General features: G+C 39.7%; 1 protein-coding gene and 1 long non-coding RNA gene across 6 annotated transcripts in view; one reads left to right on the top strand and one right to left on the bottom strand.

The window, feature by feature from the left end:
• Positions 1–287: 287 nt before the first annotated feature.
• The window catches only part of KCNN2 (potassium calcium-activated channel subfamily N member 2), a 181,702-nt gene continuing 167,541 nt past the window's right edge, over positions 288–14,448 (bottom strand). For 4 of the 5 annotated variants that reach the window (XM_019940842.3, XM_033853092.2, XM_073802410.1 and 1 more), the window contains 3 exons: positions 10,153–10,280; positions 3,799–3,868; positions 288–891 (listed from right to left, as the gene is read on the bottom strand). In XM_019940842.3, the coding sequence (XP_019796401.3) occupies positions 604–891; positions 3,799–3,868; positions 10,153–10,280 (486 nt within the window). In that variant the 3' untranslated portion in view covers positions 288–603. The remainder of the gene's footprint in view (positions 892–3,798; positions 3,869–10,152; positions 10,281–14,448) is intronic. The other variant, XM_019940843.3, reaches the window with a different exon arrangement.
• LOC109550795 (uncharacterized) lies at positions 5,880–14,105 on the top strand. The gene is made up of 6 exons (XR_004525851.2): positions 5,880–6,133; positions 8,208–8,412; positions 9,097–10,377; positions 10,883–11,022; positions 11,603–11,672; positions 11,761–14,105. It is a non-coding gene; the product is annotated as an uncharacterized lncRNA (long non-coding RNA).

Genomic DNA, 14,448 nt, shown 5'->3' with positions numbered 1-14,448 from the left:
GACAGCATCACTTTCCACATAATTTGGAAACAAACTGAATTAGAAATGAGACATGGGGGACTCAAAAAGAATAGTAAGCCGGCTGGGTCAAATGGTTTTGACTATAATATTTCATAATGAGAGAAAAGTCTTAGTGACTAGGGTATGGAGTAATGGAAAAGTTTCTTCCAATTGGCAAAGTGGGAAATAAAAATGATCAACATGCATCGGGTGATAATCAGTCATTTCACCTTGAAAATAATGTGAAGAGTGAACCTTTAGACATCTCAAGTGACCAAACAAGTATGTGCAGAAATTAACTTTTTTTTTTATTATATATCATATAATGTAGTAGTAAAGTCTGAAGTGCATGAATAAAAAGTTAGTGAAATTACAGGAGGAACAATCTATATAGCAATAATAGGTGCATTCCCTGTGCATCTGAAAGAAAAAAAAAAAAGAGTTTTCACTCATTTTGGCCTAAAACTTAGTGTTCAGGTTCCCAGGATTCTGACATCAGAACCCGGATAACGCTGATTAGAACCATAGGGGCTTTACAATAAAAGCTAAAATATTGACCATATGATGGCAAAAAGTCTTATTTTGTGGTTAACTGATTCTCTTCTAGCTACTCTCTGATGAAGTTGGTGGTGCTGTAGAGGAGGACCGCCGCCTCCTGGACGAGGACCGGGACCGCTCAGCATCGTAGGGGACATGCTTGTCGTAGTTCTCCATCTGAGCCTCAAGGAAATCTCTCTGCTGCTGCCTCATGGTCTGGCTTATGAGCCCAGGTAGGGCATGGATGCTACCAATCAAAGTCTCCAATTTGGTTTCCAGGGTAACGATCCTCTTCTCAAAGTCTTCACTCCTTTCGTTTAAGTCGGAAATCATGTCATACATGATGTTCTGGGTCTAGAAAACAGGATTGAGAGAATAGAGAGATGAAGAGCGAAGTTTTAATTCACTTGCCCTGGAAGCAAACTATCAACTCTCAGAGCTTGAGGGCTGGTCTCCTTTCGGTGACATGCAATGCAGCAGTGGGGTCAGCTAACTGAACACTTGACCTGGCAAAGCAAATTCAGTGTGTCCGTTCAATGCCAGGATTTAGGAAAGAAAAGATCTTAGGCCTTAATTTGATCCAGCTGCAGAAAATGGTGTGCAGGTACTGCTGGTGGTATGTCCAAGGATTTTAGGTGGTGTGCAGGTAGACAAACACGTTTTGATTTCATATTTATGTATATATTCTAATGGTTGTTAGAAAAGTTAGCATGTCAAATTCATTTTGCAACATGTAATACTAATTAGGGCAAGGCTGATTTTTAAAAACAAGCCGATTTAAAGAACAATACATAATAGTACAGATGGTATTAGGATGTAGCAGAAATTTTGAGCGTGGAATATGAATGAAGTTTAGGACAAACTGATTTGATCAAGTAATTTAGTAACTTAAAGCAATTAATATCTTTTTGCTCTCCTATGTTCCAAATTACAGGCTCTCCATTGGGTCAAATAGCATTTTTATAGATAACTGCTGAGAGAATAAAAGTTAGGGGAGACACTAAAGTTACCAATCCACCTTGTTGGCTATGGCTGAATCAGAACTAAGTGGTTTGAAATAGGAAAATGCTTTTGGTGCCCTAGAGAATTTTGCAATTGGTTGTCCTGATCAAAGGGTATTCATAACTCTGACGCCCAGTTATAGTTCCGGAAATAGCCAGGAGACAGGGAAAGAAGACCTCAGGGCTGATCAGCTCAGAGCCAGAGAGGGAAGGGGGTGCTCAAGAAGGGAAGGCTGGAGACATTAACCTTAGCCCAGTGCAGCCTTTCCCAAGCCTAGACCCCTTTGGCTAAGCCTGCCCCCTGTCTTATTTCCCTCTATAATATGTGCTCTTATCCTGCTTAACAACCTCTTAATGGTGATAAATGATGATGAACTGATTAAATAAGGGAGTTACTGTTCGGAACACAGGCACCTCCTTTGAGTTTGGCCAGGAAGACAGAGTGCATTAACTTTATTTTTACTGTTGATACATAGTCTTGAGACTATATGAGCAACATCCATTCATTCAGAAACCCTTATGGCATGGATAGTCCTGCAAACATAATAATAAGCACGGCGCTAAAGAAATAATTGAGGGGCTTCCCTGGTGGCGCAGTGGTTAAAGAATCTGCCTGCCAATGCAGGGGACACAGGTTCTAGCCCTGGTCTGGGAAGTTCCCACATGCCGTGGAGCAGCTAGGCCCATGAGCCTGCACAACTACTAAGCCTGCACTCTAGAGCCCGTGAGCCACAACTACTGAGCCCGCGTGCCTAGAGCCCGTGCTCTGCAACAAGAGAAGCCACCACAATGAGAAGCCCATGTACCACAACGAAGAGTAGCCCCCACTAGCCGCAACTAGAGGAAAAAAATCCCACGCGCAGCAACGAAGACCCAACACAGTCAAAATGAAAAATAATTAAAAGATACAGCATCTTGCCTCATAGATATATAATTTTACTTCAAGAGACTATCTATTATATATAATAGTATATATAATATGTATTTATATATGCTATATTACATATAGTGAAATGATATATAATATATATATTATTTTCAAGGGGTCTCTTATTTTTTCATAAAAATACCCAATTTCTTTTATCATTTGATCTAGGAGTGGTGGAAGAACCTGCCCCATCTTTGTCCATGATGTGTCCCAGTGAGAACAATGTGTGTAAATACTGAGCACATCTTCAGGCCTCGTATGTGTGTGCTGCCCAGCCTAAATGAATGATATATGATCTCCCAGGGGTAAGTCATTAAATACTTCACTTATCATCTTCTATGTATAAGATATCAAATATTCATCTTCAACATATTTATACAGTATGTATTATTGATATACATTAAAAAATGAATATAATTAAGTGTGTTATTTCATGGGACTAGGACAAATGGATGTAATTTTTGGAGAATATACTGGAGGCTTTATAAAGGACATAGCAGTTATAGCAAACAAACAGCAGAACACAGGTCCAACAGAGAGTTGCCTCTTTCAAAGGATTCATGTTAACAGGCTCAACACTTACACATAAATCTATTCTAATGCCTCCTATAGAATTTAGAACATTGAAAGGTAATGTTGTCATTATTGACAAATATTCACATTTTGAAAGTGGACTTCACTTGAGAGGAACAACCAAAAATAAACCAGATAAAGCGTATAACTGATAGAAGAATTGGGGATTATTAATGTCCTTTTAAAAAGTGGTATGAAGACCTTGAATAGTCAAAACTATCTTGAGAAAGAAGAAAGGTGCTGGAGGAATCAGGCTCCCTGACTTCAGACTATAGTACAAAACTACAGTCATCAAGACAGTATGGTACTGGTACAAAAACAGACAGGTAGATCAATGGAACAGGATAGAAAGCCTGTTGCTTAAAATATATAAAAAATAATTTTATTGATGAGTCCTATTTAGCCCTGAACCTCATAGTAAAGCCTAGAATGTGGTTCTGCTCTCATAGAGATGAGACTAAACTACATATAAGCATTCCCAAAGTACTATCTCATAGTCCACTTACGTTTCTTACTGAACTTCCAAATCACTGCAAGTAGGAAAGCTTTTAGAATGGGGTTGAACAATGTAGGTAGGGAAAGTGAATATTAAGTAAGAGTTTCAGAAGAATTCTTATAAGTTGGGCCATCATGTCAGCATAGTTTGTTGGTTTGATTTGTTAAATAAGTTTGGGGTGGCCTCCTCCCGAAGCATTATTGATTTCTATGCAGTGGTTAGTTCCAATAGATGCAATCATGAGGGCTGAGACCCCAGCTTACCTTTGCCAGGTCCACCAAGGTATTTGCTTGATCATTCAGTTTCCTCTGCTCCATTTTTACACTTCTTAATCTAAAAGACAGAATCTGAAGTCAGAAAGGTTCCTTTTCTTCCCTACGACTATCGTAAGCCTTCCAAAGAGCATGCACAAAATTGACAAGAGCAAATAACTGCATGGATAATGCCTTGAATATTTGGCATAAAGTCCAAACTGGTTATGTATCTGGTACAATGAGAAGCATGCTTCCCCAACACCGCAAAAAGGAAGGGAGAGAGAAAGAGATGAGGTGTCCTTAGGACAACTATTTACTAGGTAGTTAAAGTTCAACTGAGAAAGGCTCATAAGGCTTTAACCATATGAGAAAAACCAAAACATTCCTTAAAGACCCAGTATCGTGACAAATAGACATAGGAAGAAAAATGCAAAGCAACTGGAATTTTATCAATGTTGGAAGCAGTAAGCACCTTCCTATGCCTATGTGACTAGATACAGGTGTTAGCCCTATTTAGTCTGAAATGGATTGGGTTAGGTATTTGAACCTGATGAAACACAGTGATAAGTGAGATTCTCATTAGCAAAAATAAAACTTTTATTCAACCAGCAGCAAGATAACTCAAAACACATAATTCTCTTATTCGTCATTGTACTTCACTTGACTTTTATCTTAAACTGCCATTGAATTTGAAGGGAAGCCAGACCATTTCCTTGGGAGAACTTCCTTTAATTTTTATTCTAGATAAAGGCACAGGACAATTAAAGTGTCTGACAGGTGGGATCTCTTCTACTGGTAAAGTTACCTTTAGAAACTTTTAAATATCAATGTGTGTATCTGATTGACAGTCAAAAAGCTGGTTTTCTTAAAGACAAATTCTGAATGAGTACCTACTATTCCTTAACTTATTCACAGTAATATTTCAACAAACATTTACTCAGTGCTTGTTATGTAGCAAGAAATTAAGATTTTCCAACCAGAGAAAAGTAGTTGATTGTCCTTTAAGCCAACAATTCAAAGCCATGCTCCAAAAGAGAAGCAGGTCTCTCTGAGCTGCTTTGTGAAAAACCCACGCTAACCTTATCACTTTGATGACGAGTCCTTTGCAAAGTATAGTGTTAATGTTGGAGAGAGTACGCTTGAGTATGTCCCAATTTAAATGAAAGGTAATTGGTTAAAGGGATAAAAAAAAATTCACAGGGCAAGATTTTACTGCCAGGGAGATTTTTGTAACACATGTTCACGATGCTCAGTGATCCTGTTCTGAAATGTGGATATCCAATATGTCACCAAATCTGCTCCACAGTGAAGAGACAGTGCCTTCTGCCAGTAAGAGTTGAACTGACACCTGCTTACAACATGATCTTTAACAGTCTAAAACAGTTTAAGGTTAGAACTTGTGATTGTGACTATGTGTCTCTTTATTAGAAGACTTGGAACTAATTTAACTGGCTCCTTTTTATGTTATTATAGTGATGGAAAATGTTTCAGTCTAAAAGAAATTTACAAACATATATTTAAATCTAATATGTTGTTGAGAAATGTTTCTCTAAGTACTTACAAGGGTTACAATTCTTGATGTGTGCCTTTTAAAAACAAGTCAAAAAAAAAAAACCAAACACAACAAAAAAAACCAAGCAAAGCAACTTTAAACATGTGTGGGTCATTACAGAGAAATGTACTAGAAACACTAAGTGTCAGACATGTATTCTGTCCGCCTTGGCCCTAACCTGACATTCAGTTTCTTCATGTATGAAAAGAAGAGGGTTAGATTAGGACTTTGTTTTTGAAGTGCTGGATTTATACCAACAGAGGTGTTCTAGATGACTAAATGATACTCAAACAAGACATTAACCAATACTAGAACAGATGGAGAGAGAGTTATTCCCTTTAATTCTCTTCCAATTCTTGATTATTATAAGAAAAATGTCTCAGGCTAGTCCTATCCTGTTTTTATCTCCTAACAAACACCTGCTCTTCCCCTGTTTTTAAAAAAAGAGGGAGGAGAATCTCAGCTCAGAGCTTTCTGCAGGCAACAGCTTGTGGCTAGAATTCAATACCAGTGTTTCAATTGTCGACTGATGTTCCCTTTACCTCACTCTCCTTGCTGGGAGTGATATATTTTTAAATCCACTTATGATAGGGATTTATCATAAGCTTTCTTTTCAAATTTAGGTAAGTCATAGCAGAGCTGGCACATGAAGTTCGGGGACACCGGAGCAGAAGCCTCCAGCAACTCGTGAGGGCAGCACGGCCCTGAGCCCTACTAGCCTGGTTGAACTGCCTGAAAGGTAGGAGAGCTGGTACAGAAAGCCTACGTAAGCTGCAGCTGCCAGAATAAAAGGTAACATGCAGTTGTGTTTTTCACTTCTTCCCCCCACCCGCCCTCACCCCCAAAAAAGAAGAATAAGAAACATATGTTGATTTCTTCCTTGTGAACTTCACTTATCACAGGAAAATATCATGATTTTGGAACACATTTCCATAGCAGCAATCAGACTACTAAAATTCACAAATAAAGGATCCGCTTGGGTGCATGCAGCCAGTAGAAAATTCTGCGAATGTTGAGAGGAGCGGCTCACACAACTTACTTCCGAGCTCTATTTTCATTTTGTTGAAATAAAAAGACAAAACAAAAGAAAAGAAACTGTAAAATATTCTGGAACAAAATAACACAGAGTGGTGTTCATTCATGCACAGGGGGCTCGATTCATTAGCTGGAAGGTCCTGTTAAGATTCTGCAGGATTTTGGCATATCGATCAGAAAGAAATGCTATTCCATTATGTTATCATCCTTCTGCATCGCTACTCTACTTCCCCACCTGAAAGCACATAGCTTCCTCCAGAACTAGAGTTCGGAAGGAAGAAGTTGTGTAAAGTCATCTTGGCCTCTTTGAAACATGGTGTTCAAGTAAACAATAGGAGACATTTTTGCCTAGTATCAAAAGATAATATTCTAAACAATAGGATTATAATTTTTGGAGGGGGGTACGTCTTTTCCAAGTTGGTCTTTTGAGAAGCCGGGGCTATTGAAGAGCCTGGTCTTCTGACAGGGGGTTAACCTAACACTCTCTGTTATAGACATCACATTTATTGGATTTCTTGGCTGTGAGACAAGTTCATGTTAATTGATGGGTCTCTAGCTGAGACCGAAGAATGAGAAACTGTAAAGTTGATACCAGAAAAAGTGGTAAAAGTTACAGAAACAGAATGCTTCATGGCACTAAGTGACGATCCCCAAAGACAGCTACGTTACTGAAGAGAGGACACAGGCCTGCAGAGTTAGGCATCCAACAGAGACTAGCAAGGTCATGTGTCCGGGAGAGAGGCTGGGAAAAGAGAAGGAGAGTTGAGATAGAGGAGGCTGGTAGAAGGGGGAGAGAGCTGCTGCAAAAGCTCTCTGGACAAATCAGAGGAGAGCAGAGGCCAGGAGAGCTCTAGCAAGTCAACTGGTACATTTTCCCTCAAGTGGCAAGGTCCGATTTCACCTGGTGCTGCCTGACAAGGCTGGGGCAGTAAAGGCAGTAAAGGCCTTGCCCTTAGGAATCGAGCCCTGTGTGCTTTCATGTATGGCTTCACTCATTAAGTTCAGTGAAAGATAATTATGCATAATTAGCATAACCTATCCACACCCAGCCCATCTACTTTTCACAAAGTATAAGTACCCTCCCACCTCAAGGAAACCCAACAGCCCCAAGACTAATTTATAAAACAATTCAGAACATTTTTGCGTTGCTTAAAGCTCATCTACTTTAGGAGTACACAAGGCTACAGAAGAAACAATGAGAAATGTCTGAAAGAAGCAGAAGAATCACATGTGGTTTCCTCTGTTACTCTACCCAAAAACAGCATGCTGAACAACCCATGTAACCTACACCACGAAACCCTTCAGATCATGTCAGTGCAGCTTGTAGCAATATGCCAATGGCCTAGGGACAGTTTTTACACTGAGTTTCACCAAAGATTTTTTGCCTAATTTTTTTTTTTTTTTTTTTTTTTCGGTACGCAGGCCTCTCACTGTTGTGGCCTCTCCCGTTGCGGAGCACAGGCTCCGGACGCGCAGGCTCAGCGGCCATGGCTCACGGGTCCAGCCGCTCTGCGGCATGTGGGATCTTCCCGGAGCGGGGCACGGACCCGTGTCCCCTGCGTCGGCAGGCAGACTCTCAACCACTGCGCCACCAGGGAAGCCCCTGCCTAACATTTTATTATAAGAATGTTCAAACCTAAAGCAAAGTTGAAAAAGTTTTATAATGACCACCCATAAATTGTCCCCCAGGGTTTTGAGTGTGAATGTATTCCACACTTAAGAGTTCTATGACAATTTATATAAATATAGAAATACCCACTATTTACACATGGCTACAGAATTATATGACAAAAATTGTCAAAGCGTTTGCTTTTTTTTTTTTGGTTATAAGGAAATTTATCAATGGCATCAAAGGCAAGTCACGTTTCATTACATATTGAACAGGTAAGTTACACTAACAGGAAGGGACACAAATACAATCCTGGAGGAAATGGGATATGTGGATGCTCAACCCAAAGACTGACCCACTTGCCTACTTCCACGTCATCTCACAACCTTTCCATCCTGGGACACCACATTTTCTCATACCCGCAAAGGTAAGTTTTCTTTTTTAATAGATCTGAACAATATAGGTTAGTATTGAAACATACAAGGAATGATTTCTCCACAGTATACCATGTGTACCTCTTGTATGAATGTTGCGGTTATTGTGTTGTACGGTTTGGGGGCTGTAGGAATGATCACTCTACCAGGAAATTTTACCAGGTGACCCTTGAGGGAGAGGTAAAGGCTCAGCATCTCTCAGGGGACCCACTCTCTTAGGTCTAAGCTTCAAGGAGTCAAGATGTGGAGGCAAGTGGTCCTAGGTGGTGGCACCTGGTTATAAAGGTAGCTGTGAGCTCCAGGGAGCGAATTCCTGCTTGGGAGCCAGATCGAACACAATGTTGCTCTCTGTGTTTTTCACTTTTACTCTCTCCCAGACTTTGAAAGAGTACTCGCTTAAAATTCTTTTCCTTATATGGGGAAAATGCATAGTTGTGTGTCCAGTCAAGTCACAGAGCTAAAGGAGAAATAATGTCACTTTGGTGTTGGTGGCAGCAAGGGAAAGAACATGTGTGAATTGCTAAGAGTAGCAATGAGGACCAGCTTACTCTACCATATATGCGGAGTCTCCTATTTTAGAGCTCAGGGTGCTTGGATTTTATTTTCATTAAGAAAGGTAGCAACTTCTATACAAGTACATGTATGTCTATAATTATAGACATATTCCACATTTTCAGTGATACCTATTTAAGAAGGAGAGTGGATGGCAGATGAAGAGGTGAAAGATGAATGCTTGGTGATTTTCAACGGAATGTGAGTGTAATATACATATGAATTCCCTAAATATGTAAAATTAACACTTCAGCCTCAGAACTTCCTGTCTGCTGTACTAATTAGCTCTAAGAAAACACATCTCCCTTTATAATCAGGATACCTAGTATTTACCTACCTTTCCGAGATTACCCTGGTAGGTTGCATGAGAAAAGCCACTTTTCTGACCCACAAAATGTGATGCGTCTGCCCTGCCCCATACAGAAATGGCATTAAGAGCAAGGCTGCATGGCATCATAACTGACACCCGCATAATGTACTTACGGTAAGGATGCTGCCAGCCTGGGGGAGAAAGACCTGGTGCTTTCAAATTATCATTGAAACTTGCTAGATAGAGATTTGTATTTTATAAGTCTATGATGGTAGGTATAACAGTAACAATAAAATGGCACGAAGGACTTAAACAAATTGAATAACAGTGGCCTCGATAAAGTCAGAATAATGACTGCAAGGCCTATAGGAACTCTAAACTCTATAATGAACACATAGCATCTAGAAAATCCCTCAAGTTCTGAGTGAAAACTAATTTAAAAATTCGAGTATTAAGTCAATTGTACGTACTACCTTCATATAAAGATGCTTGGCAGTATGTTAATTTCTTTAAAGAGTCTGTAGTAGATACAAACTAAACATCTTAGAGCAAACTATATGAATAAGTAAATCAAGAAATACAATTTTAACTAAAATTATTGCTTCTATCTAAAAAAAGAAACTGAATAGACCCTTTAATTAATATATTATGTGGCTATTCTCCCAATAATAAATGATTTTTAACCATCAAATGAACTGACAAATGAAATCCTGAGAAAAATTATGGAATTATTAAAATGCCAAATAACGTCTTCTGGGAACAAACATGATAATGTTCTCTTTTTCCCTCCCGCGTGAAAGAAGAATAAGCAGGGGCAAGAATGAAAACCCAGAGATACAAATGCAGAATGAAAGAGGAGAATGGTACTTACTGATGAATAGCTTGCAAGAATTTCCGTTGATGTTTTCTGACTTTTGCATGATCTATCTTTTTTACTAGCTTTGTATTTTTGTAAATTAGCCATGTTTCCCTGAGTACATTGGCAGCTGCGTTTTTCACCTGTTAGGAAAAGAAACAAACACAGCAGTTGATAAATTCCAGAGCAGAATCCTTTGCAACTTGGCTGGCTGTCATGCTCTTCATCCCAATGATCATGGTAAGCTCTAGCTCTGTTTAGTAACTGTATCTCAAAAAATTTTTTCTTGACTCTGTGCCTGTCTAAAAGTACCTGTATCTGTCTGGGAATGCTTACCTTGAAGTATGAGGGGCTAATGATCTCTTTCACGGCTAACTTCTACTCTAACTCTACCCCATGAGGAACCTTTCAACTACCTTTTCTTTTTTTTTTTTTAAATCAAGAGGTGCTGCTTTCTTCACCTTGTATCGCAGTTGCTCTCTCCATGTTCTTCGTTTTCCTGGAGAAAGGCAAAATGCCAGAAGGCCAAGGTTAACCCTGTCCTTTGCAAGCTTGCTCGGCATTTCTGGCTGTGCACTACAGGAAGGGCATGTTTCCCCTGCTGAATGTACAAGAAGACCCAGTCATCCAGCCTCCCAGGGTGACTTAGCAAATTGCTTGTTAGCGTACTTTAATCAACTGACAGAGAGTCTGTGTTGTCATGATTTTGTTGGTAATTTAAGTACACTGCCTTTCACATGGACAGGACAAACCTAAAGGATAAAGTCATAAAAGTAACACTGCCAAGACTTACTGCAGCTGATGGAAGGTGTGAATACTTCCTAGTGAGACTTCAATCACTTGCTTTCTTGACACTTTCAAGTCTTCAAAGATTCCTGCCAGTTGGTAAGTCCTCTTCCTTGCTCACAAGACAAGAACTGATGACCCAGAGCTTTCACTTGTGCTTGTTGTTAGCTACTTATTCTGGGAAGTTGAGTCATTTAATTCTTTTGAGTGATCGATAAAGGGTGTCTCACAAGGGGAGCTGCAGGCTAGAGGGGGGCTGGGTGGAGGAAGACAACTTTTTAAAGACAGGCAGTGTGGTGGGGTAAGACAGAACAGTGAACTGGGCTGCAGAAATGGGTTCTAAGTTCTTGACTGTGGACCAACCAAGTCAGGTCAAGGAGACAAGCTAACCCGGCCCTAACATGAGAAGGTTAGAGAGAATTATTGTTAAATTCCTTTTCAGCACTTAGATTTACAATAAGGAAGAGTATTATAATTTACCAAAACTATGGCCCAAGTATGTATGTGTATTTTTTCACTTTAGCAGAGAAAACAGCAGGTTGGGTGGCTGAGGGTGAACCCTTTTTCATGGCGCTGAGTTTTCTTTTTGAGTGAAATTGTATGGCTAGAACCCACTTTAAGAACATGGCTGGTTTCTGAAGACTGCTTTTAGTTGTGACTTCCTCTGTATATTCATTAGACTCTGCATGGAGAACATTCTCCAACCAAGAGAAAGACGAAACACGGGGTGTTGAGCACCAGTGGTGCGTGTAAGTGACTTGTCCGCAGTGAAGTTAAAAGGTGTTCCAGTGAACTCTTGCTCTTCGTTCTTATGGAATCATTTCTCTTCCTCACAAGGTAAGAGTCACCATTCAGAAGCCTCTTCCATCTGACACTGGTCTCCTTTGCAAAGGTAAGGAACTGGATGTAGTGTAATTTGCTGAGGTTGGAGGACCTTGCTTTTATTTTTAATTAAAACATTTTTATTTTATATCGGGGTATAGTTAGTTGATTAATAATGATGTGTTAGTTATGGGCGTACAGCAAAGTGATTCCGTTATAACCATTCAAGTATCCATTCTTTTTCAAATTTTTTTCCCTTTTACGTTATTACAGAATATTGAGCCGACTTCCCTGTGCTATGCAGTAGGTGCTTGGCGGTTATCTATTTTATAGGCAGTAGTGTGTACATGTCAGTCCCAAACTCCCAATCTATCCCTCACCCCCACCCTTTCCCCCTGGTAACCATAAATTCGTTCTCTAAGTTGCTGTTTCTGTTTTGTAAGTGTTTCTGTTTTGTAAATAAGTTCATTTGTATCATTTGTCTTTTAGATTCTGCATATAAGCGACATCATATGATGATATTTGTTTTTCTCTCTCTGACTGCTTCACTTAGTATGATAATCTGCAGGTCCACCCATGCTGCTGCAAATGGCATTATTTCATTTTTTAATTTATGGCTGAGTAATATTCCATTGTTTATCTGTACCACATCTTCTTTACCCGTTCCTCTGTTGATGGACATTTAGGTTGCTTCCTTGTCTTGGCTACTGTAAACAGTGCTGCAATGAACATTGGGGTGCATGTATCATTTTGAATTATGGTTTTCTCTGGGTATGTGCCCAGTAGTGGGATTGCTGGGTCATATGGTAGCTCTATTCTTAGTTTTTTTAAGGAAACTCCATACTACTCTCCACTGTTTTACCAATTTATATTCCCGCCAACAGTGTAGGAGGGTTCCCGTTTCTCCACACCCTCTCCAGCATTTGTTGTTTGTAGACTTTTTGATGACGGCCGTTCTGACCCGTGTGAGGTGCTACCTCACTGTAGTTTTGATTTGCATTTCTGTAAATAATTAGTGATGTTGAGCATCTTTTCATGTGCCTCCTGGCCATCTGTATATCTTCTTTGGAGAAATTTCTATCTAGGTCTTCTGTCCACTTTTGGATTGGGCTGTTTGGTTTATTTTTGATATTGAGGCACATGAGCTGTTTATAAATTTTGGAGATTAATCCCTTGTCAGTTGCATCGTCTGCAAGTATTTTCTCCTATTTTATGGGTTGTCTTTTCGTTTTGTTTATGGTTTCCTTTGCTGTGAAAAAGATTTCGAGTTTAATTAGGTCCCATTTGTTTATTTATTTCCATAACTCCAGGAGGCAGATCAAAAAAGATTTTGCTGCAATTTATGTCAAAGAATGTTCTTCCTATGTTTTCCTCTAAGAGTTTTACAGTGTCTGCGCTTACATTTAGGTCTTTAATCCATTTTGAGCTTATTTTTGGTGTTAGTGAGTGTTCTAATTTCATTCTTTTACATGTAGCTGTCTAGTTACCCCAGCACCATTTACTGAAGAGACTGTCTTTTCTCCATTGTATATTCTTGTCTCCTCTGTCATAACTTAATTGACCATAGGTGTGTGCGTTTATTTCTGGGTTTTCTATCCTGTTCCATTGATGTATATTTCTGTTTTGGGGCCGGTACCATACTGTCTTGATGACTGTAGCTTTGTAGGAGGACCTTGCTTTTAAAGAGAGAGGAGTGGGAAGTGACTAGCCAGCACTGCCTGGGGTTGGGACAGGCCTTCCCTGCCACCAAGGAGAAGGGCTGGCTACTGGAGGTCTCAGCTCTCTGAGCAGATATACTGCCTGGAGGACTGGTAAGGGCCCTGGTATATCCTCCCTCCCTGGTTTTATCTGCTCAAGACACAGAGTAAGAACCTAGAACACAGACCAACGAGGCACCGAGAAAACTGGGTAAGAAGTGATGAGACAAGAACACAGCAGTTCAACACAGCAATTAATTTTGGTTTGGACTCTCATCTAAAGTCTATAAAATTTTCAAAGGTGATCCAATGCTTGTCCTTAATGTATTTTAAATGATTCTTTTTCTTTGGGACGGTGGGGGAATGACTGGAAGGGCATAGGGAACCTCAGTTTCAGAGTGTACTGCAGTGGGCGATAACCCCTGGACCTTATATTGTAGGATTCGTATTCACTAAACATGCAATGTAGATGACAGGCTGAAAAATAATTGACTCCTCATCTGAAAATGAAATCCCTACAGCTGCTTTTAAGAACTGTGAAATATATCCATTTATGGCAAAACATCCCCTTTCTAACGAAAACTCCCTTTCAAATACAGGAATAAATCTCTCAAAGCATCTTATTTAACTGCTACTTTTCAATACAGCAGAAACAAAACAATATATCCAAACATAGAAAAACTTATCCTCTACTGATAATAGTAGATTTTTTTCCCTCGGTTCCTCCCAGGGTTGAAAGGGAACAGAAGACAGTGTGGAAACACCTCAGTGTTTTACAGGTTTGAAGGACGGGAATTGTTACATGAAAATGCTAATCCAAACTTACAGGAAAAACAGGGGAGAGGAGAAGTAGGTCTGCACATTTGTGATAATTGAGATGAACGTTTATTTGCAGTTAAGAACCCTGCTCTATAGTCATGTAACAATGTAACTCTGGAGCCCCTGCTCCACTTTCCAGGGCATTTACAAAGTTTTAGAGGTCACGTCATTGTTTCTCCCTAGCTCA

The sequence above is a fragment of the Tursiops truncatus genome, chromosome 3 (genome assembly GCF_011762595.2).
Source record: "Tursiops truncatus isolate mTurTru1 chromosome 3, mTurTru1.mat.Y, whole genome shotgun sequence".
Classification (NCBI taxonomy): Eukaryota; Metazoa; Chordata; class Mammalia; order Artiodactyla; family Delphinidae; genus Tursiops; species Tursiops truncatus.
The sequence above is the reverse complement of the archived record's forward strand: the minus strand, read 5'-3'. Positions and strand labels throughout refer to the sequence as shown.